General features: G+C 39.2%; 1 protein-coding gene across 3 annotated transcripts in view; it reads left to right on the top strand.

Annotated features, from left to right (window-relative positions):
• FREM2 (FRAS1 related extracellular matrix 2) overlaps positions 1 to 27,373 on the top strand; it is a 161,651-nt gene that overhangs the window by 53,726 nt on the left and 80,552 nt on the right. For all 3 annotated transcript variants that reach the window (XR_007473229.1, XR_004478336.2, XM_004282243.3), the window contains exons 3-4: positions 17,287 to 17,433; positions 24,109 to 24,339. Coding sequence is in view for 1 of the 3 variants with exons in the window: in XM_004282243.3 (XP_004282291.2) it covers positions 17,287 to 17,433; positions 24,109 to 24,339 (378 nt within the window). In the remaining 2 variants the exon portion in view is untranslated. The remainder of the gene's footprint in view (positions 1 to 17,286; positions 17,434 to 24,108; positions 24,340 to 27,373) is intronic.

Below are 27,373 nucleotides of genomic sequence, written 5' to 3'. Positions count from 1 at the left end.
AAAACCAATCCTGAAACACACCTCATTTAACTAAAGTTATTTGAACTTCCATCCCATACTTGGTAAAAACTATGAGTATAGTCCCTGACATTTCATAATAGCATCCTTTATATTTCATTCTGGGTATGATTGCTTATAAAAGTCAACAGGTAGTGAGTGCTTAATCACCTCCCTGGAAACACCAGGCTGGCTGTCTTTCCTGTGTGGTTTTCACATATTTTGTCCCATCTTAAAAATATTTATGAAGAAACAAAATGTAAATTTTAAAAATATTTCTCATATTTTGCTCCCTTCTTCTCCTCTGTTGACCTAAGAAGTCTAGGTTGTCATGCTAACCCAGTCACTTTTTTTTTCTCCAACATATTATGGGCGTAGATCAAAACCAGGAAGCTGACGAGGTCACTGCTAGGGGATTATCCATATTCTTAGAAGAGATTTGGGGGCAAAAATGGGGATTTTCTGCCTGCGTGTGTTTGCCTACCTCATTTCTCCATCTTTCTTTGCTGACTCCTCACAAGCTGGCCTCTGTGTCAAATTCACCTTCTGGGGTAATGTACCCTTTCTAGTCCTCATAATTCCTCTATATGAAGAATCTGATCCCATTTCTCACGCTCATGATTCCTGTACCACACAAACTAGGGAAGCTTGCCTCACAATACAGTTCAAATACTCATTATTAGATGGACAAGTGTATTTTTTGTAGAACCCTTATAATTGCATCCATCTCTACTCGTCTGTCCTAACTTGGTCTTTAAACCACTTATGTTAACTAGAAGCTCTAACATAGGCTCAATAACTATGTACTCTTTTTTTCTTCACATCAGCCTCTCAAGCCTATTTAATTTTTGGTAAGGCTTATAAACAAGTTCATAAGTAGAGAAACGTATGCACTTAGAAGCTACCATATGTCTTCAGACTGTTCCCATTGGAAGATGTATAATGCTGTCTAAGTGTGTTGAGCATGAAGGGTGATAAAGTTCTGATCCTGACTTTGCCATAGCACATAAAAATGTCCACATTCATATTCCCAATACCCAGATTACTTTTCTAATCAAAACTCTCTCCCTAGCAATGGTAGGGGTGAGGGATGCGGGCTGGCCAGTGGGTGGTGTAAGGAAAATGAAGTGAACCAACCACGTAATCTTATGAATTTACTCCCTGGCAGATTAGCTAAAAATAATGGTCTAGAGTAGGCAACACTTATTAGAATATATGCTTTCAAATATCTCCACTATGAGAAAAATATTTGCTGTCAAGAAAGCCCTCATTTATTAAAAAAAAAAAAATCTTGAAAAGATAAAGTTATGCATAATTTAGGCTGAATTAATTAAGAGAAGTTTTATTAACCCCTGACAGTTTTTAGGTAAAGAGGATTAAAACTGAGGTTAGGAAGAAAGAAGGGAAATTGCAGAGCTGGAGGGCTGGCATGAAAGGAGTAAGAGCTTTAAATGACCAAAGGTGATTGATTCCTCCAGAGAACAAAGGTGCAGAAGAGATACACAGAGACAAACTTTGCCTACCTGGCAATATTGCCTGGGTCCTTGATGGAGCCAGAGCGGAGTTCCAAACACTGGCTAGGTGTAGCCTACCAAACTAGTCTAGACATCTTACTTCAGACCTTGATCACAAAGTAGGGCAGTTTGGTCCAGTTCCCTTTGTTCAAATTCACTTAGTCCAGCATCTGTAATTTCTATCACGTATTTCCTGGTTTGAGCCCTATCCCTCACCTCTCCTGAGCCTCTCATTTTGAGAAAAGAGAAACAAGATAACCAAAAAGAAAAGAAATGTAAGTGTTCCTCGCCACTTTACTCACTTTGTTATCAGTAAGGTACTAAAAGATACTTACAAGATTTTCAACTCTTAAGAAAGCATCCTGGGCTTCCCTGGTGGCGCAGTGGTTGAGCGTCCGCCTGCCGATGCAGGGGACGCGGGTTCATGCCCCGGTCCGGGAGGATCCCACGTGCTGCGGAGCGGCTGGGCCCGTGAGCCATGGCCGCTGAGCTTGCGCGTCCGGAGCCTGTGGTCCACAAGGGGAGAGGCCACAACAGTGAGAGGTCCGCGTACCGCAAAAAAAAAAAGAAAGCATCCTGAGAGTCTTCTATATTCCTAAAGGCTAGTTTTACCATTATTATTCTTTCATTTTTTTTTTGGTTTTTTTTTTTTTGCGGTGCGCGGGCTTCTCACTGTTGTGGCCTCTCCCGTTGCGGAGCACAGGCTCCGCACGCGCAGGCTCAGTGGCCATGACTCACGGGCCCAGCCGCTCCGCAGCATGTGGGATCTTTCCGGACCGGGGCACGAACCCGTGTCCTCTGCATCGGCAGGCGGACTCCCAACCACTGCGCCACCAGGGAAGCCCTACGATTATTATTCTTTAAAAGGTACTCATGATCAGGTTTTCTGTTTGTGTGCATTTTCTCTTGTAAAGATTTTCAATTTCAATTTCTTGAATATATATATGTATACGTTGGTGTATATACTCTTCTATACATATATACCCCAATAGTGGAGTTAATTAACAATTTGCATTTGTTTCTTCAGTGGATAAAAGATATTTTCCAGTAGAGCTGGCTAATATCATTGACAGCAGTCAGTTGAGATGTGAATCAGTGACTCAAAGATGTTCTTCTGCTTCCTTCTAAAATTGATGAGTACAGAGCTGCTGTACTTATTCATATTCTCATGGGAAGTAGTTACTGATCAGGGTGAGGAAGAAGTACAGACTAGAGAACAATGTGCTTTCAGATTTTTAAACATCTGTTTATCAGCCTTAAAGTCTTTGTTGCAGCATTATCCTCTTTCCAAAACCCAGCTAAGTCTGTCCTTCCCGTGCCTGTTGTTTTAATAGCTTCAGAAGCATTCTTCTCAGTAAGCCTTTAAACCCCTTATCAGAGTTGGGCAGAGCATAGGGTTCAAATATCCACAGGGGGTAAGATCCAACTGCAAATGGGAGGCTGACATGGCTCTTTGTATGCTGTTGGTGATTTTAGCTGTATGTTTTTGGAACTGGCCAAAATCCTAATCTTTGTCTCTTCTGACATCTGAGCCTGCATTTGACTAATTAAAAAACAGAGCTGAGGCACTATAGTGTTAAGCCACAAAAATTGCAAAGCATGTGTCTCGAACAATAAAGGTGGCCTCTAGGGAACAAGTATACCAGTAATCAGTCGTATTTATTTGAACTTAGTTTATTTTTCTTGGCATTCTACAAGGTAACGCATTTACTTTTCCATTCGGATTAGGAAATGGAAGTGCCTTGAACCAGAATTTATATAGCTGATAGAAGGAAATCCCTTAATTTTGTTGGTTTTTGCTCCTCGAGATTATGAAGTACAATTCCAACTTTTGAAGATTATGAAGTACAATTCCAACTTTTGGTGTCAAATGTGAACAATTGAAAATTATGTTACTTGGATGTGATTGACACTACACAAGGCTCTCTGCTCATATCTGGATTTTAAATGCTTTATACTTGAAGCCAACTTATCCCAAAGTACATTCTATAGAACAGAGTCTCACAGGCTAGCTTCAGGAATGGGTTCCCTGGTGAAATGAGATTGAGAAATGCAACACACTCTATCCCTTCCTTGTACATGCTCAGTGACATTCGTATATCAAAGGCCCTAAGAATTGCAGCAGTGAAGAATTCTGTTTATATAGCTTAATCCCGGGATATTTCTCTCCTAGTTGACTCAGAGTGATTTTTTTAAACACAATACCTATTAACAGACAGGAAAAATAAGGTTTGAATAAACGTATTCAGGGAAATGCTTCTCTAATTTGTTCAGTGGAAGACCATTAAAGGACTGTGTATTCTATACTTTTGGAAAATGTTTTGGACAGTGTTCTCATTCTTTGTAAAAGCAAAAGAAAGGGGTGTGTGTATGTGCGCACGTGTACGTGCCAGCACATGTGCATTTGAATAGGTAGTATTTCTCCTTTCAACTACAAAAAAGCATGGAAAGCTGGATGACCCGTGTCCAGTTTTGTCCTAAAATGACCAGCTCACACTCCTAAAATGACCTTAGGAAGTGAAGCCCTTCTACTTCGTACTCTCAACTCTCAGGTGTTCTGGTGAAGCCTAATCTCCTGAAAACCTCTAGAAGGGAAATCATTGCCCACATATTTGATTTCATACTAAAATCCAAGTCATGCATACACTGTCCCTTTGGCATAGTTTGTACATTTCTCAATATCCTCACTCCTAACTTCCCTGAGGATTAGCCATAAATTTTGATTGTGTAGGAAAACTACTGGCTCAACTACTTCCTGCAACAAGAGAATAAACTCTTTGTACTGGAAACTTTCCACATCAATGATGGTTTTGAAAATCTCTGCATATTTATGTAAAAAGAGAAGGCGGGTTTATCATTTGACTACATGTATTATCAGTTCATAAGAAAACATGGAATTTATGGAGAAAAGGCAAATAATATGTTTATGTTAGGTTATATATGTTGATATGTCAGAATATCGTAAGTTTTAGATGATTGACATTTGGGGTCAGATAATTCTAATTCTTTATGCACAGTCAAATCTTGACTGTCCTGTACATTATAGGGTCCCTAGCCTCCCTGGCCTCTACCCGCTAGACACCAGTAACATTCCCCTCTCTCTCCCCCATTGTGACAACCAACAATGTCTCCCAACATTGACGAATGTCTCCACAAAGGCAAAATCATTAACCCTCTGCCCACCGCTGGGAACTACCCATTTAGACTAGGTTATGAGCTGCAAAGTCAATGTATGGCTTTCCAAGTGTGCCTCTAGAGAGTTTTCTGCGACCCGTGAATTCTTTGCAGTAATCATTGTCTCAAATCTTCAGAATATTCAAATCATGCCACCAGCATTGCATATTAACCAAGTGAAGAAAAATGCGGTTTATCTTGGCCTGAAAGCGAATTTTGTCATACTGAGTCACATTTTATTTTAAGCTGAGAGAGATAGGAGTCAGAGAGAGAAACTTACCTGTGGCAGTTTCGGCAAAAGTTTGTTTTCAGTCTGCCAGTTCAAGTATGATATTGACTGTTTATGGTGGGCATTTTGGTTAGCCATTTTATTTATTCTTGGGTAAATTTGAATATCCTAACTATTCCTATTTTATTGTGGACAAAACTTTAATTTTCTTATAGCAATATTCGTAGACTCATTTGTCTATGAATATTGCTATATTCACAGCAGTATTCCATAGCCAGTGGAAGACTCATTTATCTTCCACTGGCAAAAACCTAATTTGGGGAATTCCCTGGCAGACCAGTGGTTAGGGCTCCTGGTCTCATTGCGAGGGCCCCCCGGTTCCATCCCTCGTCGGGGAACTAATGTTCCACAAGCTGGCAGCGGCCAAAAATAAATGATAAATAAATAACATTATTTTTAAAGAAAGAAAACTAATCTGGGGGGGTACTTGTGAATGATACCTTTGATTCCTAATCCAACTTTATTCTAACGAGTCCTTGAATAATTCTACCAAACTAATATTTCTTAAAGTAGAATTCAGATTATTTCTCTACCCCAAATTTCCTCCATCCTCCCCCTGACTACGCCCCAGCCTATCTCCTCCTTCTCCGACGTGCTTCCGCAAACCCTGCAAAGCTTGACTGTTCTACTGATGAGCGCACCAAGCCGTCCTCCTGCACCTGTTCTTCTGTGATTTCTTCCCCTCCAAGTGGCACCGTCCTTCCTCCCCCGCCCCGTGGCACCTCATGTGTCGACTTCTGTGGTCCCAGTTGAATGCCCTCCCGTCCCTCCCAGGTACTGTAGGTTCACCCTTTCACCTTACATGTTGCATCATAATTGACATATGAGTTTTGGTTTACCCTCTTTACTAGAGTCTCTTACAGAAGGGACTATATGTGAACCCTCCTTATTCTTTACAACACGTGTGTTTGCACAGAGCTCTGTTTAAGCAAACACATTGCTGTATGTTGTCTAAATTATTTCCCTGCAGGGTCTGGTGCTCTAAGACCATACCAACTTGTCTTTATACTTATTGTGTCTTTTTTCTTTCTCTTTCGGCAGCTGTATATGACAGTAAAATCACCAAGAGCGGATGCATTTGTAGCTCTGGCATAATTTTAAGGGGATCAGAGCAGTCACCAAGGAGTCTGACTAATTAAATAATGCACAAGTTGAGCGCAAAAGCTAGCTTTGATAAACTAATCTGAAATAAATGAAAAGAAAATGTGAGAACAAACATGACATTGATGGTTTTCTACTCCTTTGCTCTCTCTCCCCTCCCCCTCTCCCTTTCTCTTTCCTTCCCTCCTCCTTCCGTCCTTCCTTGCTTCCCTCTCTCCTACCTTCCTTGACAGACATCAATGACGTGGCTTTTTTAGTTTGTCACAGGAGCGATAGCCAGGTAACCAGATGTGATATGATTCCATAAATTTCTTTTTAATTTTACATCTAAAATTTCCAAATCTTGATTTTACTTCTGAGAACAAATACACCTAAGAACGTGTTACTGGCTCAGATTTGAAAACAGTGACAACAGATCAACCTAAAACTTGAATTTAGCACTAGCATTCTAGGACTCTAAGTCAAAATTCACTCACAGTATTTTAATTATAGAATGGTTTCTGTGCTGCCATTCCACACTGATCCCTCCATCCTAGCCATCAAATTTAAATTGTGGTAAAAACGTAAACAAGTTAGGTTAAAGAAGGTTTCTTTGTTTAACAGCCAGATTAAGGCACTTCTGGATGTCCCCCCCTCCTTTTATACATTTGTCTCAAGGTGGATATAACACATTTTCAAAAGACAATCCAGAATAGAGCTCAAACTATAATCCTTGTTAATTGTAATGGTTGTGTCTTCTAGTAATGTGCACGGTGCTCTTATACAAATAGGAAGCAACCTCCCTTCACAGGGAATTAACTAAATGGTGCTAAACTGGTTACTCAGAGAGGTACCGGAGAAAGAACCATTGCTTTCATTTCCCTGCAGAGTCTCCTTGGGGTGAGGGGAGATGTCTGGCGCCACAAAAGGAATTAGGCTCTGGTTTGAACAGAAACCTGAAGGCTATTAAGTTTATTTTAAGAATGTGTTGCCAGGGATCTAATAAATTTATACGTTGCCTCAGGCAGTGCATACATGAAATCTTGCTGCACCAGGTGTTTTGGTTCGCATTTTTTCCTTTCCCCAGAGGCAGGAGAGGGTGTGGTTCTTCTTGACAGACTTAACTCACTTTTGATAAAGTAGTTATTGTTTCTGTGAAACTATGGCAGTTTTTAAATTTTACTGCTATGTGTAAATGGGGGCAAACGATAGAAAATTATCTGGGGGCTGCTTTACAAAGAAATGTAAGTCCTCCCACATTTATTTATGTATATTATATATATATGTATTATAATTTCGTATCATCTTAAACACAATGTTTATGATCTTATGCTTAAACACAGTATTTGAGATCACAGTCTGTTAAATGGAAAGACCAGTAGCTTAGGAGTGAAAACCCCTGGGGATTTATTTCTCTTCTGCAAATAGCTGCTTTGTAATCTTATTCAAATCACAGCCTTTCTGGATCTTGGGGAAATGGAGCTGGGAGAAAAGATGCAATCTGGAGTTCATTCTTGCCGTAAAATGCTTGGAGTTTATACTTGTCTTGTTCAGCAGATAATTATTTCTTGAATTAGTTGGTGTTCTTGTTTAGCATACAGAATCCCACTTTCATTTTCAGAAAATAGTTTCCTTAGTTACTCATATTACTGCATTAAACTGACAGCGCTAGCTTTTAATTTAGACCTCACGTGATCCTCTCAGAGCACGCATGTTGTAAATGAGAGTTCCCCTTGAAATTATACGTTTGCGTTGTCCTTTGTCCTCTGTAGAGGTACATCTGAATTCCTTATCCTAGGCGTGCATCCCAACAGTGAACACATTCATTTCACCGGGTTTAAACTCCTAATTAAGAAAGCAAAGTATTGCACAATTAAATCAGGTTTGTTTAAGGAAATATTTTTAAGCCCTAAATTAGGAGATATAAACTCATGGTTCTCCCCTTATTTTTTTTTTTTTCATTTTTTACAGGGGCTGCAAGTAAGCACATTCCTTTTTTTTGCTAGGGATGGAGTTGGGGGGAGGGACCATGCTTAGAGAATTGTGGAGGATCCCTGCAGGCTGGGGCTTGCCGCCTCTGCCCCAGCTGTGGCCCTGATGGAGCACGTCATTCAGCCTGGAAGAAGCGTTTTCTTCCCGGTGCCCCTTGCTTTTGTCTATGGCCTCAAATTCATTCAAAAAATAAGAGGGTCGTACCCTTAACTTAGGTTAATTTTTCTGATTCAGTCTCAACTATTTCAAAACTGACCTGCATATCCGTTTTTTTCCCACTTGATTCTTACCATTTGTCAGCCTTGCGATGAATTAACACAAGAGGGCTTGCTGATGGTAGAGGGAAACACACTCAGATCATCCATTTTGCTTCTATCCAATGGCGCTCATTTAGAAATTAAGTTAAAGCAAATAAAAATTAAGTTAGCATCACCTGTAAATAGAATATCGACCTAAAGGAAGTAATCTGATTACTCAGAAGAAGTGTAAAAACAATATTAGCAGGTTGAATTTGAACCTTAAGTCAATCACATACTATATCTATAGAATTTAAAGTGAGTAATTTAACCTGACACTTAATGTCATCCGTAGAATGTGGAGATGCCTAACCTGCAGGGCTATTGTGAGATGCATTGAGATAACATACAAAACATCAAAATCACCCTGACCGTGGCCCCCACTGTGCCCAGCCCTCCTCTCCAAGCATATTCAGGGTCCCAAAGGCTGAACTGACATTCAGCCAGTTTACACCTGCCCTCAGCTGAGTTTTAGTTCTTCTGAGCCATTGCCTTTTACGACTGGCCGGTGCCTGTGTTGTGCCAATCTTGCTGGTCAAAGGCCATGCTTCTGCCCACGACTAGGTGTTCTCTGCACTCAGCCCAGGGCCACCACCACTCTGCCGGGAATACCAGTTGCCATGTTCAGCCCCCCAATAACAGGGACCTGCCTGTGGCCCCAAGGCCCCCAAAGAGTGGGTGCCAGAGCTGTGGGGTGATCTTTTCTGTTCTATTGAAGGGAAAGGATGTTTCAAAGAGTGCTGCTTGGAACCTGGTATAAAAAAGTAGATTAATTAAGCATCTCTTTAAATTTCCAGTTATGGTTTTCTCTCTTCTGGGACCCATTCATCCAGGAACCTGAGCTCTAGCTAGAGATGAGTAATACCTTCTTACTGTACTCTGAGTCCCTACTTTGAGCTGACGTTTAAGACTTTGTACAGAGGCTACAATATTGTGCCTGGCACATCCATTTTTATAACCGTGAGTTCTCTGTTTAGAGGTTCCTTGGAGTCCAAGAAAATCAGTTTCCATGGGGTCCGTGACTCCAGTTTTCCAAACAAGCAGAAAAAGGCATGAATCCCCATTCTTAGCTGTTGCTTAAATTGAGATTCTAGAACAGAGTATCCTAAGAGTCTCTAGGATTAGGAGTTATTCTGCATCAGAATTCATTCCATGTATATTATTTTCTAAGAGGTTAAAGATAACCCTGTGAGTTACCTAAATTCTCATAATATGTCCAAATTATAACAGGTAGCCATGCAGGGGAACCCGTCCACCCTTTACCCTTGAGTCATGACTGTGTCTGAAGCCTAGTGCTATTCTGACTAGGGACAGATCTTGGAGGGAGGCCAGGGCTGCCGATCGGAGAATGCGGTAAGGATTCATTTCAGCTCACACTCCTGGGCATGAGCCAGGGGAAGGATTGATTAAAGGAGGGCAAATGCGTGTGGAGGAAGAACACTTCCACTCCCCGTGCCCCATTGTGCCCTGTCCCAAAAGACTAACCTCTTGTGATTTGTACTGAGTAAACACAGTTGATTCTTGTTCTCCGCGGTAATGTTCTATAAAATCACTGTGAATACTAAACGATAGCTCCCAGGGGAAATACAGAGTTAGATTCCCTGCAAGCCTCTGGTCATACATTTCATCAACCGATCAATACACAACCTTGTTTTCCGTGTGTTTCTGTTTAAAGACACCTCATTTGATCTATATGTTGTTGATCTGTTAACAGTGAACTCGTGGTCATCAGACTGTAACTCGTGCCTGAATGAAACTTCCGGAACATGTGTATTTTCTCCATAAGGGCACATCGCAGCCTTCTTGTGCTCAGGAACGCTGCACAGCACTTCAGCACTATGATTGGGGGCTATTTAAATAGAGAAATCACCAACGAAAAGCACAAAAATGTGGAAAATGTGGCACTAAATGGACGGTGAAAAGGACACTTGTTTACAGTACGAGAGCTGAAATAAGAACACTGAGTCAGATGATGCAAATTTTTCAAAACTGCTCTGCAAGTGTCCGGCAAGCCCACAAAATAAATATTATCGAGTGGATGAATTCTTAAATATGGAATCCCAGAATAATTAGAATTGTCTGTGTATTAACCTCTTGTAGAGTAGACGAATGGGAATTCAAGTCTGTGGAACCTCGTGTATGAATACCCATTATTTACACATTACGGGTATATGTGTGATCAAATCATGTCCCTGAGGAATGAACCCACTCGTATTAAAGCAGACTGTGATGCTCTTACTTCTAGGTGAACATTGGTATATTTGTCAGCCCCATATCCACCTCCGTATCACTGGGTAACTTCTTATCTTTAGAGCCTACCAAAGGATAGAGGGTAGAGTGTAAACTTATCCAGGCTTGAGCTCAATTTTATGTAACTTGTATGACAACGACCAAGTCATCACAGCTCCATGTCTGCTTCTTTATTAGGAAGAGTGTGCTTATAAGTGCCTTGCCTGAGAATAGCCTAGAAGACCTCTACATGAGTGTGTATATCCATAGAGATCAACGTGTGCCGTGCCTGTTTCTCTCCACCTCTGGGTCTTTGTCATGCTACCTGTCTTTCTGTACATTTCTCTGTATATTCTTTATGTGTCTTTGTGGATCTGACCCCCTGTACTACGCTGCCGCTTTTTCAGAATGTGTATAGCAGTGGGAATGGCATGGGTAGGTGCGTACAAAATGGAGGAAGAAAATAATATCCCAATTATCGAAAGTTGTATTGCAGCGATTTTGGAAAAGATTATTGGACTAAATCCTTGGAGTTATTAAATAGTCAGCAAAATTATAAAATCTCTTGACAATTTTTCTGGGTCTGTCTGCCAGTTCTTCTGGAGTTCCGTCGGTCATACTAAGGCACAGCTGCCCTCAGATCGAGGCTCTTCATCTCTGGGGGTCTGGGTCAGGATTAGCACCACTACCACCCCTTCCCAGGGCAGATTTTGAATGCATCTTGACCACTCTCTCTTTGTCTTTAATATCCAATTACTTAAATAGGAAAAGGAGAAGGAAATAAATATTGAGTAAATGTCCTGAGCTCCTATCAAATTCTTTGAACTTCCCTTTCTACTGGATTTCTTATCTCTGTTCTTATACTTAATCTTCCAGGAACACTTCCTCTCCCCCCGCCCCCATCCAGCTTTTTAAAATAGCTGTATATTTGATTTCCAAGTCAGCTTCCAGGCTGAACTTCAGGCAAATGGAATTGTAGCAAGCTAGAAAATCTTAGCAGGTTGGAAAAATATTACCCATGGATCATTTTCTATTGGTAGCTGACTTTTCTTCAAGAAAAAAAAAAATTGTCAAAGCTAAACGGACACCCAGAAATGATCCTTATTTAAGCACAAGTCAAAGTCCTGACACTAGTTTCGTATTGAAAAAACTATGCTCTGTCTTTACAGAAATCAGTCAGCCCTAAGTTCCCAGGGAGGGCTAATTGAAGCTTGTGACTCTTTGTTATTCTAAAAAAACTTGTGTTCCCGTTGAAAAAGAAGATGAAGATGACTAAAGACCAGCTGGAAAAGTTCAAAAGAGGTCTTTTCATCAAAACCTTAATGGCTGTGGTGTCAGGGTTTGGGGACAAAGCATTTGGGAGTGTAGTTGTCAGCTGTCAAGCACCTGTTGTATGGATTTATGACACAAGTTACAGACTTTAATTTGTTTCCAATGAGACGGTGAGACTAGCTCCTTGAGCATCATAGATGACAGGATCTATTTTAGAAAAGCGAAGAATCACATTGAAGTGAAACTTTGCTGGTTTTTTAAGTTGTTTAACTTCATCAGAAATTTCACATTCAGTAAGCGGTGGCTATTATTAAAAGTGTCAACAGTGATTATTCCCACTTTGAGGTTTTAGAGGAATTTACTTCGTAGGTAATTAACGAATAAATAACATGTCTTTCCATTCTTTAGATAAAATATGGAGTTCCATTATGCAAGGCAATTTTAATAATGAGAGTTACAATAAACTTCAGCTTAGTTCCTCAGATCCTTATATCACTCCTGCATAATAAGTAGTGCCTAAGATTTTCCAGATTCTGAAATGCAATATGATTTGCGTATGTAGAACTCAAAAGAGTTAGGTAGTAGTTAATCCCATTCAGAGTTAAGCTTTATACATTTAGCTTTGTAGTCTCTAGCAAAATATCTACTTAAAAATCCCCGATGTAGAGTGAATGCTGAACCTTTAAAACAATTGCCTGGAGCATGTCACTGTCTTGCAAAGCAAAGTTTCTCAGTATTGTTTTTGAATTTTATTTCAAATAAAATCTGAAAGTGGTCGACATATAAAATCCTTGGCAAACTTGTTCAGCAGTGTGTCACTTGAAACCCCTGATTAACCAGTAACCGGGCACCCTCTTCCTTCCAGTACATAAGCACCAACCAGAAAATAAGTTTTATCATTTATAATCTGTAAGTAGAGATGAAATTAGCTATCCCTAAGGCCATCCTCATGATGGAATGGAAGGGTTAAACAGACCTTTTGTCATCAATAACCCCTGGAGGTATGATCTAGACAAACACAAATTCCAATAATTCACATTCACAGGTAATCATTTAAAATCTTTACATAGTGTTCATAGAATAGAAGTATGCAAGACATTTTAGAAAGAGTGTCATTAAAAATAATTTTCGGGCTTCCCTGCTGGCGCAGTGGTTAAGAATCCACCTGCCAATGCAGGGGACACAGGTTCGAACCCTGGTCCAGGAAGATTCCACATGCCACAGAGCAACTAAGCCCATGTGCCACAACTACTGAGCCTGCGCTCTAGAGCCCGTGCGCCACAACTCCTGGAGCCCGTGCGCCACAACTACTGAAGCCCGTGCGCCTAGATCCCGTGCTCCGCAACAAGAGAAGCCACCGCAATGAGAAGCCTGTGCACCGCAATGAAGGGTAGCCCTGGCTCACAGCAACTAGAGAAAGCTCACGCAGCAACGAAGACCCAGTGCAGCCAAAAATAAATTAATTAAATAAATTAATTTAAAAAAATAATTTTATTTAGGGAATTCCCTGGCGGTCCAGTGGTTAAGACTTAGTGCTCTCACTGCCAGGGCCCAGATTCGATCCCTGGTTGGGGAGCTAAGATCCCACAAGCCATGCAGCATGGCCAAAAATTTTTTTTAATTTAAAAATTAAAGAAATTAAAAGTAAAAATTAAAAAATTTTATTAAGAGAAAATGACTCAGTGCTAAAAGGGATATGTTACATTTATGTAGGATATTTATATTGCCCATTAAATGAAGCACCACTGAACTTCTTTCAACCAAGACATTAGAGTGTCTAATTCATTAAATTGGCATTTTTCTAACAGTAAGCAAAATGAACTCCCTGCCCTCCTGGATCATGGGTGACAATGGGAGGAGACAGAGTGAACAAACAAAAAAGAAAGCATAAATAGGATATGAGGTTATGGAAAGCACTGGAGGGAAAAATTGCCCAGAATAAAGGAGCTAGAGAATTCTGGGGTTTCCACTGGTGTTTGTTGTGTCATATTAAGTGTCAAGGAAAGGCCTCATTGACTCAAGATTCTTAACACATGCAGTATTTAGAAAAAGGGTAATAGCAAATCTTAAAATTAGCTAAAAATTGTTAAAGAAATAGAGAAATGGTATGCTTAGTGATCTCATTCTTAGACATAGGGGAAAGAAATAGGAAGAAAGTATACAGAATTATAATAAAATTCATTTGTTAAGCACAAGAGTTACCAAGTAAGTCAGAGGTTATTCATCACAAGTCAAGTAAAACTGTAGCATGTGCTTTGTTTTTGTAAGCTGAGAGCTGTTATGAAATAAGGAATGAAATAGGAGTCACAAAGTAGCCATTTTATTACCAAAAATCATACTTATCCATAGGCTTTTTAGTCAAGGAAGACGTCTTTAGACCTCATTGTGTTCCAGGCACTGTGTTCGATTTGGCTGCTAGAAGGATGAATTTGACCAGTACTTGTCCTGGGGACGTGCACTCAGGCAGTTAGTGGCAGAATACACATGAAGATGAAAGAATTACAGTGACTCTGATTGGAGATACAGAAGAAGTATACACTGCACGGTAAGCCAGGCTCCCTGAGCTTTAGGTGAGCTGGACCTAAGCAAATTGCAAGGAGGAGTAGGAAGCTAAAGATATTCTGGGCAGAAGACTTCCCACATGCTTTTGCATGTGGGAAGAAAACAGTGAGAAGCTAGATATGACCAGCTGTTTCTCTCCGTGGAGAAGTGATAGGATGTGAGGCTGTAGGTATTTGGACGGACAGGAGTGGCTTGGTAGAGCATGACAGGAAGTTTGGAATAAAATCTAGGACTTGGTGGAGCCGCAATCTGATTGAGAGAGAAGTGTGGCATAAGGTTGTCTTCAAGTAATGATTAGTTGAGAAATCAGAAAGGTTTCATGTATTAACTTAATTGATTAAATGTTATTCTGTTCTTGTTGTTTGTCTGTGACTTTCTAGAGGAAATGTTCCCAGTAATAGAACATAAACACAATAATGTAAAAAAGTATTTTTAAAGACAATAAGGCCAAGTGTTGGCATGGTAAAAAGAATGCATGCCGGTCAATCTCTGACAAAAATGAGTACAATTAGTAAATGTGTACAATTAAACAATATGAGAGGATATCTGCTAAAGCACAAAACTGCACAAAATAATCAATAGGTGAAAAACTGCAGAATCACAGAGATGAGAGGGCTGGGGTCGCTGCAGGAGACTTCACGAAGGGGATGGTAAAGGGAGCCTTTGAGGAGTAGAAAGTGCAAGCAGAAGAATGATGGGGGTTATCGCTGTAGGCAGAAGCACAGACGTAACAGAAAGGGTGAGGGTGGGAAATCCATGGAGCAGCAGGACTCTTGGATGAACCTCAGAGTGAGCAGATTAGAGACAGTGGGAAGACGACAGGGCAGGACAGGTGAAACCAGAAATCTGCACGGATAGCCTGATGGCTTGATGTGTGCAGCAGCTGTACGGAGACGGGGCAAAGGAGGACTGAGTGTAGATGGATTTGAGGCAGGTTAATAGTCTGGCAGTGGGTGTGCAGGGTGGACTTGAGCATGCGTGGGGTGAGCGGGAAGGAGTAAGGTAACTTTTGTTGAAGGATGCTACGTATGTACTGCACTGTACTGCATGGGTATATGGGTTATCTCACTTGATCCTCACAGCAGACACAGGCATTAATTAATATGACCCTCATTTGATTCTCCAGATGAGGAAACAGAGGTCTAGGGAAGAAACTTGCTCAAAGTCAGACAGCAGATAAGAATGAAGTGGGCTATGAACTCCAGTTCTGGGTAGCCCCCAGCCCGTGGCCCCTCCTCTCCAGAACAGTACCCGGTGTCTAAGACATGGCAGGCATAGTAAGTTCTTAAGGACAAAATGTGGAATGAATTTCCTGTTCTCCAATCTATTTATATCTTAGATTTTTAAAATGAACAAAAATGACAGGTCCGTAATCCCATCAGTTTAAAACACCAAACAGCTCCATATTTGAAATGTTTCCTGTTACTACGTCACTGCATGCACAGTATCAATACCATTCGTTTCTATATTTTGTGTTTTAAGTATTTCAACAAAAAATTCTTTTTTTTTTTTGTTTAATGACTGAATCGCATTTCATTGATTTGATGGACCATAAACAGAGTAAACTCTGAGATTTTTGGTTTGAGGGCTATTATAGAAAATATTGCAATGAATAGTCCCTTACAAATAGATTTTTGCTTCTCGCACAGAAGGACTTACAAGATCAAATGGTATGAACGTCTTTTTGTCTCTTGCACACATTGCCATGTAGCTGTCTCAATGGCTCGGTGCTAATTTACAATTTAAACAGCAATAAATAAGAAAACCAATTTCCCTAAATAATCTCGGCTGTGCTGGGTGTTCATTTTAATCTTTAGTACGTGTCAATTCATAACTCAAAGACGCTGCAATTTTTTTTTAAATTTCTAGCAAAGATGAACATTTTTTTCATGTGTTTGTTAATTATGTTTTCTTTCCCACGTGTGGATTTTTTTGCTCTCAGTCTGTTAAAGCCTTGATGTTTTCCTGTCTCATTTCTTTTTCTCTAGTGTAGCCCTGTGTGAACTCAGAAGAGAAGAAACTGGAGTTAAAATTGTGTCTTTAGCTGTGTTTATTATTTGGGCTTTTTTCTCCCTTTTACAGAAAGACTTAAAGGAAATTATTGATGCCTTTGTGTATAAACCTCACCTTACTCTGAAATAATTGGTGTAGATCAAAGGAAGTAGAGGGATACATGCATAGTGATCAGCTGATAACCATTTCTCTTTTCTTTCACCTAGCAGAGCAGCTTTCACATTAGAGAGATCACACACATTTTCTCCTGATAGACCGCCAGCTCCATTTTGGTGGGAAGGTGGGAGGAGAAAGCCTTATCTTCAGAGTAGAATGGAATCAATGAAAAGACCTGTCTGTTTGCTTTAAGGAATGGAGTGGAATCTAGTGGGGACGGGAGGTGGAGAAGGGATATTTATTTTTCCTTAAGTGGTTATAATTAAAGCCTTCCACCCAATTGCTCAGTGAACCAGAAAAAGGTATTTGTGAAGTTGTGTGTGTGTGTTTAACATCACAGAAGAGCCCTGCAGCTTTCTTTATAGAAAAACTTGCTCTCCAGCGGCACCTTGTGGGAAATGAGTCATCCTGCAACTTGGATACTTGACTTTATGATTTAACAAAATTGCTTTTGGTAGTTCTGTGTTCCTTCCCTCTGACCCACTTTCCCTGCTAAAGATCAAGGGATTTTGCAAAGAATTATGTCAGTTGTATTTCTGCATAACAGTCAGTGAACAGTAAGATGTATCTTCATGTATGTATCCTAGATTGTGAATCAAACCAAGTAGCTAGAGTGATTCGTCATGTTGCATCATTAAAGTCGTCTTTGGAATGTATAAGGTTATTCATTCAAGAAACCACTAATTCGAGGCTTTAAATTTTTGTTTTCCAGGTGGAAACAAGTTAATCAAGCAGCACTTTAGTCTGAATTGGGCATGGATCTCCTTTGAAAAGGAATATTACATGATCAATGAGGACTCCAAATTTCTAGATGTCGTGCTTAAACGTAGAGGTTATTTGGGAGAGACTTCCTTTATAAGTAAGTTTAAGTTGCACTTCTGTCTCAAAATCCCATTTTTCTAGCAAAAGTTCATAATTTTACTATGATTAAAAATGTTGGGCTTCCCTGGTGGCGCAGTGGTTGAGAGTCCGCCTGCTGATGCAGGGGACACGGGTTCGTGCCCCGGTCCGGGAAGATCCCACGTGCCGCGGAGCGGCTGGGCCCGTGAGCCATGGCCGCTGAGCCTGCGCGCCCGGAGCCTGTGCTTCGCAACAGGAGAGGCCACAGCAGTGAGAGGCCCGCGTACCGCAAAAAAAAAAAAAAAAAAAAAATTTAGTTTTCTGCTCTAGTTTTAAAGCTTAGGGATATACTGACAATTAAAGGTTCTTTACTAAAGAAACATGCCAAAAGTTTTGTGCCGAGGCTAAATCAAAGAGACAAAGGCTGAAAAAATAGGAAGTATGTAATCAAGATATATACCTCTTCAAATCTTCTACCTACATATGATATTTCTCTGATATAAAATAACTTTACAAAATGACAGTAATAGCTCATAAATTAAAATAACTTAAGTGTCACTAGATCTTAGAATAGGCTTAGGCAAATCTGTAATTTATAAGATAAAATCCTGCTGAAATATAAATTTATGAAGGCTACTTTAATACTAAGTAAACAAAAAACTGTTCAGTGATCTATTAGACATTGAAGTGTAATTTACTATCTGTTTGTTGCATTTGAATGCTCTGGTAGGTCACTAAAAGTTTCAAAAACCCTAACACTACATAAGAGCGCTACGTAAAAGATAAATGTTGTAACTTTTCTTCCCAACAGTAAGGTGTTAAATACTAATCCTTTTCTGCTGCCTTACTCTTTTAAATAAAATCAACAAGGACCTACTGAATAGCATAGGGAACTCTATATGGGAAAAGAATCTGAAAAAGTTTGGATATATGTATATGTATAACTGAATCACTTTGCTGTACACCTGAAACTAACACAACATTATAAATCAACCATACTCCAATATAAAATAAAATTTTTTTTAAAAAGAGTCAAAAGCAAATGAGTAAACCTTTTTTCATCTCCAAGCTCACATTCAATTTCATGTAAACATAAAATAGAGAAAAGTAGGTATATTAGTCATTTTAAACAGTAATATAATCAGCACAAAATATTTGGCATGGTGATGAAAAATAATAGCACCCCAGGTGATTATATTATTTTTGGTACCGTGTGTTATGTAGACATCTAGGCTGATAGAATTTTCATGCAGTGAAAGAGATTTCATTGTAAGTATCAACTAAGGTAAGAATCTAGGAAAATGTTGGCAAAATAAAAAGCTGATAACCCTGTGTTTGTTTCCAAAATGATTATTTGAAATTTTACTGGTCCATGAAATTCAAAAGCCTTAAACAGTAGATCCCTATCAACACACACACACACACACACACACACACACGCATATTCTACACACCATACTTTTGCCATGAACTCTATTCCCACCCACCTGCCATGATTTCCACTGATGCTGGGATGCTAGATATTAATTATCCCTTATTTCCAAAATGCTTTTTTGTTTTTTAACTTTAGATGAGGGTTTTTCACTTTATGCTTTACTGACCCCTCAAGGCTCCTCTGGCTTCAGGGGTGCGGGTCCACCTGCACACCCATCTGGCAGCTCTGCTTTTATCATCTTTATTTGCCTGTGCCTCTTTGTAGGCGGTCATTTACAATCTGTGTTTAACCTTCTAAAGCACAGTGAATGCTCTTATTGCCCTCAAAGAGGCGTGTTCTTTCTGCGCACACACGTGTGCCCTTCAGATCAGGAACTTGATTCTGCCTTATGTATTGTCAGTCAGAGATGCACCTTAACTGTGCTTTGTGCTTGAAAATGTAGCAGATAATTCACAGGGAAAGTAATGACTAAAAGACAGAGCAGCTTAGCAGTTCTTAAGGATGTTTTCATCTATTTGCGTTTTACCTAAATTCCCACTCCTAGTGAGTATATTTAGTTATTCACTCACATACGGCCCCTTGATAGCAATGGGAAAGTTAATGGTTGAAAAATATTTTTAAAACTATCTTTTCAGATTTTTCTCTCTGTTGCCATTTTTTAAGCTGAAGGCTAAAATATTGAACGAGCCTCTTTTTTTCTCCCGAAGTTATTTTTTCAATGAACTATTATTTCCTTCAGGCGTGGAGATCATTCATAATTCTAAAAGGGCTCTATAGTGCTACTTGGTTAACCTCACAAGGTTACTTAGTAACCCAGGGTGATAGAAAGTTGGAAAGACTTCTGTGTGTGGCCCATATGCATCAATCATTGAAGATGGTAGTAGAATTCATGCTAGGACTGGGAATGGAAAAGTCAGGTTAAAGCAAAGGGCAGCCCTGTAGAAGTTCTGCAAGAGATATGTTTCGTATTACTGTTCCCCTACAACCTCCAATTTCATGTATGGAGGTTTAAAATTAGATAGTTCGTATTATAGCTAAAGACAGAGTATCATTTACCTTCAGGCACACAGTTAATAAATCATGTATTTTGTATATGTATTTTCTCAGAGATAATTGTTGATTTTATAACCATTTTAACCCATTAATAAATTAAATATGTATTTGCATCTCACAAAAAAATTTCAATTTCAAAGATCTTATTGCTCCCGGTTACTGAACACGCATTAAACGCAAGATATTCCACTAAGCACATTAAGTACTTTACCCATCTCTTTTACTCTTTACAATCTTTTTTATTTTTTTTTAATTTTTAAAATAAATTTATTTATTTATTTTTGGCTGAGTTGGATCTTTTTTGCTGCACACGGGCTTTCTCTAGTTGCGGCGAGCAGGGGCTACTCTTCATTGCGGTGTGCAGGTTTCTCATTGCGGTGGCTTCTCTTGTTGCGGAGCACAGGCTCTAGGCGTGCGGGTTTCAGTAGCTGTGGCTCGCGGGCTCAGTAGTTGTGGCTCACGGGCTCTAGAGCACAGGCTCAGTAGTTGTGGTGCACGGGCTTAGTTGCTCCGCGGCATGTGAGATCTTCCCGGACCAGGGCTCGAACCTGTGTCCCCTGCACTGTCAGGTGGATTCTTAACCACTGCACCAACAGGGAAGCCCTCTTTACAATCTTTTATTCACTAACTCAACTAGTATTTTCTTGAGTGCTTGTTACGTGCCAGACACTGTGTTAGGTAATGGACTGTGAGGTGATAATAATGATAGCTAATTTATTGAGTTATTATTACAGGCCAGCCCTGGTTCTCAACACCTTACATAGTCAACCCCAAGAAAAGTGGGTCATTATATCCCCCGTTATACAGGTAAGGAAACAGAAAGGTTGTCATATCCCCAAAGTTACATAGCTGCTAAGGCCAGAAGTGAGATTTGGCTCCAGGGCAGATTCTCTTAACTACCACCCCACAGCACTTCTTAAATCCTCTGCAACTGAGGAAGTTAACTTGCCTATGATTTCATAGCTGCTATGTGGCAGAGGTAGGACTGAAGTCTAACCTCTCATTCCAAAGTACCTTGCTTAACCCGCATACCATTCTTCCATGCCACAGGAAAAGATGCAATCGTAGTTTCATTTAGTAAATCAAAGTAATATGTTTTGTTTAATAATTATCTTTGAAAAAAGAAGCATAAATTTAAGCCCAGTTTATAAGCCTTTTAATTTCCAGAATTCTTTTTCCCCAATATAATAATATTTTTGTAATATGTATGCTTTACTAGCTGAATATTTGTATCTCCAAGTAGGAGCAAAATTTTCGAACATTGAGTGTGTGACTGTCTTGTCTACCAAGTAGACAAGTATGAACTAATCTGTCTCCTTCACAATCTATACACCATTTCTTCAGCCTTTATTAAAATTGGGCACCTATGTAAGAGTGCCTTGTGGAGGTATGATGTATTTAGTATGTATCTACCCACCCTCAGATCTTAATGCACATAAGACTTACATGGGGATCTTGCTAAAATGTTGGTTCTGATTGAATAGGTCTGGGATAGGGTTTGAAATTCTGCATTTCTAACAAGCGTCCAGATCTGGTCCATGCTGCTGGCCCATGGACCACACTTTTAGTAACAAGGTAGACTAGCCCTGCACTTAGAATAGGTACTATGTGTTAATTATGAAAAGTGAATCTTTATTTTTGACCCCAAGTAAATTTAATATTCCATCATGGTCTTATTGTACCTTTTAAAAAAGATGACATGCCCTTCATTGTTTTCTCATGTTCGAGAAACATACCAAACAGTTTAAGACAATCTTTTTCATAAAATAGAACTGCATTCCTCTTCACCTGACGAATCAATGATATTGTCTATTTATACTTCACATTCAGTTGGGAATCTCTTTCAAAATCCACCAAAAAATTACAGAAACAACTGAGATTTGGCTTTGCAACTTATTTTTTATTTAGGTTGGATGATTTGATTATCAGTTAGAAGTATGACTAGTTGGAACTAGTGGACACTCCTTGTATTATACGGAGTCCTTTTGGTTTTTCACTGCCTTTTGAATCTCCAGGAAAATAATGCATTGTTGATGAAACAAAACAAATCGGAAAAGTGGGCAGTAGCTATCAGAGTCCAAATAACAGATTCTTTTGCTGGTCGTACCACTGGGGATAAATGGGTCAATGAGCCGCGTGTGTGCTGGAACCTCAGAGAGAATGATTCCTTTCATCATCACCTTGGCAGTGAACTGTGGTGGATCCAAGAGGTGTTGACAGCCACTCTGTGAGCATTAGGAACCAGAGAGCTAACAGGAAGTCTGCAATGCTCAACAAGATACGTAGTGCTGAAATTCCTGGTTCTGTGCCCTTTTTTCTCTTGCCATTCAGTAAATTATGCTTCACCTCCTATTGAAAAAAAGGAATATTTCTGAGATCTATAAGACAGAAATAGTTTAGTGAAATATTTATCTTCATCTTCATTTTAAGATGAAATAGTCAGTGATATATTCAGATGAAGAAATAAATATTCAAATTAATCTTGCAGGGTGGATGAATTGGGAGATTGGAATTGACATATATACACTGTTGATTCTAGGTATAAAATAGATAACTAATGAGAACCTGAAAAAAAACCCAAATAAATCTTGCATAAGCACCACAGGACAGAGGTTTTATCTGTTCTGTCTGGCTCACAGTAGGCACCCAATGAACATTTGTGATTGAATGGATCTTGGTCCAGTTTCATTTCTAGTTTGAAGAACAAAAGGGCATTTTCTGAAAATAAGATAATTTTTTTCAGTTAAGTGAGAAATGGTACAAAGAATTTATTTTCAGACTTTTTAATTCTAATAGGCACAAGATTTTATTTTTCTCTTTTTAAATCTTTCTACCAAATTCTCTGAAAATGCCAATATTTTTGTTTTTTGTTTTTTTACATCTTTATTGGAGTATAGTTGCTTTACAATGGTGTGTTAGTTTCTGCTTTATAACAAAGTGAATCACTTATACATATACATATGTTCCCATATCTCTTCCCTCTTGCGTCTCCCTCCCCCCCACCCTCCTATCCCACCCCTCTAGGTGGTCACAAAGCACCAAGCTGATCTCCCTGTGCTATGCGGCTGCTTCCCACTAGCTATCTGTTTTACATTTGGTAGTGTATATATGTCCATGCCACTTCTCACTTTGTCACAGCTTACCCTTCCCCCTCCCCATATCCTCAAGTCCATTCTCTAGTAGGTCTGTGTCTTTATTCCTGTCTTACCCCTAGGTTCTTCATGACATTTTTTTTTTTGAAAATGCCAATGTTTAAAGGAATATATTTGAAAATTATTCCATTAACTTGTATCATTAAGAGGTTCTGATCAGTACTTGAAAATATACTAGAACAAATACTAACTGCAATTTTGTAATTTTTCTATGATGTTGAATTTGTTGACTCTTACTCATTGCTTTATAGATCATATATCTTATGATTTGAGTATGTGGCATAGTAATGGCAAATAAAGATGCTCTTGTAATGTACTTAGAGACTCAGGGATCCTTTAACCTTCCCAGCTAACTGAAATGGACCTTGAGTGAACCAACAGAGTACTGCTCATAATAACCATATATATTTAGCTCTCCAATTCTCTTCGCGTGGCTTCGTGGAATTCTGGAATGCTCCACAAAGAAAAACCTGACAATAGTCATGTTGACAAACACTGAATTAGATTTTTTAAGGGTCCTAATTCCATTAAATGTTTAGAGAATATTATAATTTTTTATTATCGTGCTTGGCCATTTACAGCTCAGATTATCAAAGAATTCTTTGACTCACAGAGTCTCTTGCTGGCTTATATTTTCTAGTTAGAGAATTTTTCTTAAGTTTTTAAAATATAACACATGCAATACAACCCATGCAAAAAAGTAAATGTGAAGAGTTTTTAGATCGTACGAATTTGTGGGTGTGAGACTATTTCAGAATGTGAGCATCGATTTCCTCGGTCCTGTTTTACAAGTGGTTCTAACACAAACTTAGCTCAAAGAATATATAGCAAAACCATAATGGGGCAAGAGTAGAACACAATCATGGACTGCTTAACACCTACAGTAGAACACTTTTACTGTAAGACCCATACCCAATTATCCATCTCATGGAATCAAGGCAGGATTTACTTTGCACTGCAGGATACAGTGACACACAAAAAGTTAACAACAAGGAAAGCCTTAATAACCTAGTTGAAAATGAAACAAAGGAAATGATATTGTGTTTCTGTGAAGGTATTGGCTCAAGAGATGGGACTGCAAAAAAAGACAAAGACTTCAAGGGCAAAGCACAGAAACAAGTGCAGTTCAACCCAGGCCAGACCCGGGCCACGTGGAGAGTGCGGATCCTGAGTGATGGGGAACATGAACGGGCCGAGACCTTCCAGGTGGTTCTCTCAGAGCCCGTGCTGGCTGCCCTGGAATTCCCTGCAGTGACCACAGTGGAGATCGTGGACCCAGGAGACGGTAAGAGCTACCATCAACTCAGTGGTGTTGTCACTGTTGGGTTTTTATGACAAAACACCTTATAAAGGAGGTTTTAAATTCAATGTTTGGATTTTCCATAGAGAGAACTTTCTAGATGAATGGTTCAGTATTCTCAGATATGCTGATGGGAGAGAGAACCCAAAAATTAATGAAAGGAAGGGATATTTTTTCAAGTCAATGAACTACAGATACACCTAGGATTATCAATATGTTCTTTCTCTTATTATGATTTTATCCTTCAGAACCGACGTCACTCACCTCATTTTTCTAGAATTATTTCATGACTTTTTAAAGTCTTTTAAATGTGTTTTAAAATGTCCTTTAAACAAATGCTTTAAGAATTAGACCATTTGGGGATTAATTTGTTCTCCATATAACACTTTATTCAAATTTCTTCATATATTCACCAGCCAAAACTTTTCATTCTGCCATATGTTTCCACATTTGTTACATAATACCCACCAACCCACCCCCTCTCCTTGGTGAAAAATACCTTGCATCATTGCTCTTAATTTCTATTAGATCATGTTTTCTTGTCAATGCACACCCTTAGCTGATGTTGGTTAAAGTGAACCTCACTGATTTGAGTGTAAATTGACCTTTCCCTCCCCTGCCATACTCCTCCAGTCCTGACTTGTCTCGGTGCAGCCAGGAAAAAAAAAGGTTGAATTGGCCTTTTGAGGGCTGGCATTTATACAAAGCTTGGTGAGCCTCTCTAAAGCTGAAATCCTGTCAGAAGACAGACGTGACTTTCTTTTAAACCGCCAGCCTATTTATTTCGTTAGTCAGAAAACTCTTAAATGTTCTGTGAAGATACAATCTACCGAGTACGTGAAACGGAGACATATGTGGAAATCTCTGGGTTTAACAACTGAGCATAATTAAGGAGAGAGGCGGAGCTCCGGCTCTGTTTGTTTAACTAACATCTCTGCCTTTAGTTGCCTATGAACTTCAGTTATGTTTATCATTTCCGTTAAAGAACAGGACGGAAATGTTAATTAGCATTTAATTACATTTAATTTTATCTGCATTATCTAGGAATAAACAATTAAATTTTCTTCTAGTCCTGAGTTTGGGGTAAGTGCTAGCATAATAAAGCTTTTCTCTCTTTTGAACAAGCCCATGACAGCTTTAATACATATAAACTGGCCCATTAGTTACAGTTTGTTTGAAGCCATTTCTTGATGTTTTATTTGCCCATTGGTATAATTGCCATACTTGACCTCAGGAATAGGACACTTAAACTCATTTGTGCCTTCCTGTTTATAAGCCCAGAGTGACACACAATACTCCCTACCCGTAATAAGTCTGAGAAGTGGGATTTTAAAAACAAATACACACAATATACATACACACACACACACACACACACACACACACACACACACTCCTTATATAATGTATACTCTTGAAGGCTACCTAATTAAAATTTGCCACAATTTTATTTTATGTAATGGTCACCTGAGTTGTCTTGGCATTTTCTAGATGAAGTTCAGCCCTATTCATCCCAGGCCATGATCGTCCCTATGATGGCTGACAAGTGTTCTGGTACAGCAGATGCCTAATATAGTCCATGTCTTGTTGAACATCAGCGGTCTTGAAATGACAAGACATGGGTTTGTTTCACAACTCTACAATTTATAGTTGTATGAGATCTAACATCGAATCAAATGGCTTTTATGAAGATTTAGTTTCCTAATGCACACAACAAGGAAAATTAATTATTCTCATGTTGCAGCATTCTTATGAAAGAGTTCCATACAACATAAAGCAAAATACAAATATTGTTGTTATTTCTAATAGCATAAATACAATGTTAGATTTTTTGTTGTTGTTTATTTTTTGCCATTTATATATATTGTCTATTATTTTCAATGTTAGATTTCATATTAAGAGATTAAATAACCTTTTTTCTTTCCACAAAGGATCACTTTCCCAACCATTTCAAAATTTTGATTATTTCTTTCTACACTTGCTTGTAACTCTTCACGTGTGAATTCACTAGCTCTAGGAACCATTGTGCCTATAAGCTCTCCCTCTGCTGCATATTAACTCTAGGACATGTTATGAGATTTTTTTTTTGCATGTATTAAAAATGTATCCAGCTCACACTTCTGCTGGGGACAGCACTGTGTATTGGGGATGCAAAGATAATAGGATACAATCCCTTCTATCAAAGAGCATATGGTCTAACAGGAAACAGAGCCCTGTAGATAAGTTATGGCGGCAGAATGTGATGTAGTATCAACACAACAAAGAATGAACAGAGTGTTACGGGAACAAGAGGGGGAATAATCAACTCTGCTTTATCTTAGGCTGGGAACTGCTTTTACTTATTAGCCAGTTTATATAAACACATGCAAGTACACACTTGTGCCAGTACTTACCAGTAACTGGTACTGATAACGATAATAACTGAAATTCATCGAGCACCTGCCGTGTGCCAGACAGTGTACTTAACACATTATATACATTCTTTCATTCACTCCTTTACCTCACTGCCTTTCAGTCATACGTACCGTTTAACTTGATGTTTATAGGATGCTCTCAATTTCACATGAGACAAATTTTAGAACATTTGTTCCCAAATTTTATGACAAAAAAACTTACGAACATAACCTTTCTACACACACACACACGTATACATCCATCCATCATGGATCCTCACATGTTCATAATTACACTCTTATAATACTCTCCCTCGATTTATGTTTTTAAATTACACAGTCATGGCTCAGGTAAAGCTTTTTAATGACTATGACTTTATTCAATAAATGAGTATCTACGTCTACCGCAAAAATAACAAACACCCTTAGGTGCTTATTTACTTAACTCGACTCAACACTCAGTGCCCATATGGGTGCTCTGTAATGCTTCTCCTGCCTCCAGATGTCTGTGACTCTCTGATTGGGCACCATGGCTCTGTCTATAATCAATAAAGTTGACTCCTCTCTAAAGATTGGTGCAGTCGTTGTGTTTTCCTGCATCATCTGTGCAAGAGTGCAGCCTGACT

This window comes from Orcinus orca, chromosome 18 (assembly GCF_937001465.1).
Source record: "Orcinus orca chromosome 18, mOrcOrc1.1, whole genome shotgun sequence".
NCBI lineage: Eukaryota > Metazoa > Chordata > Mammalia > Artiodactyla > Delphinidae > Orcinus > Orcinus orca.
Note: the sequence above shows the minus strand (reverse complement) of the source record. Positions and strands in the feature narration are given on the sequence as shown.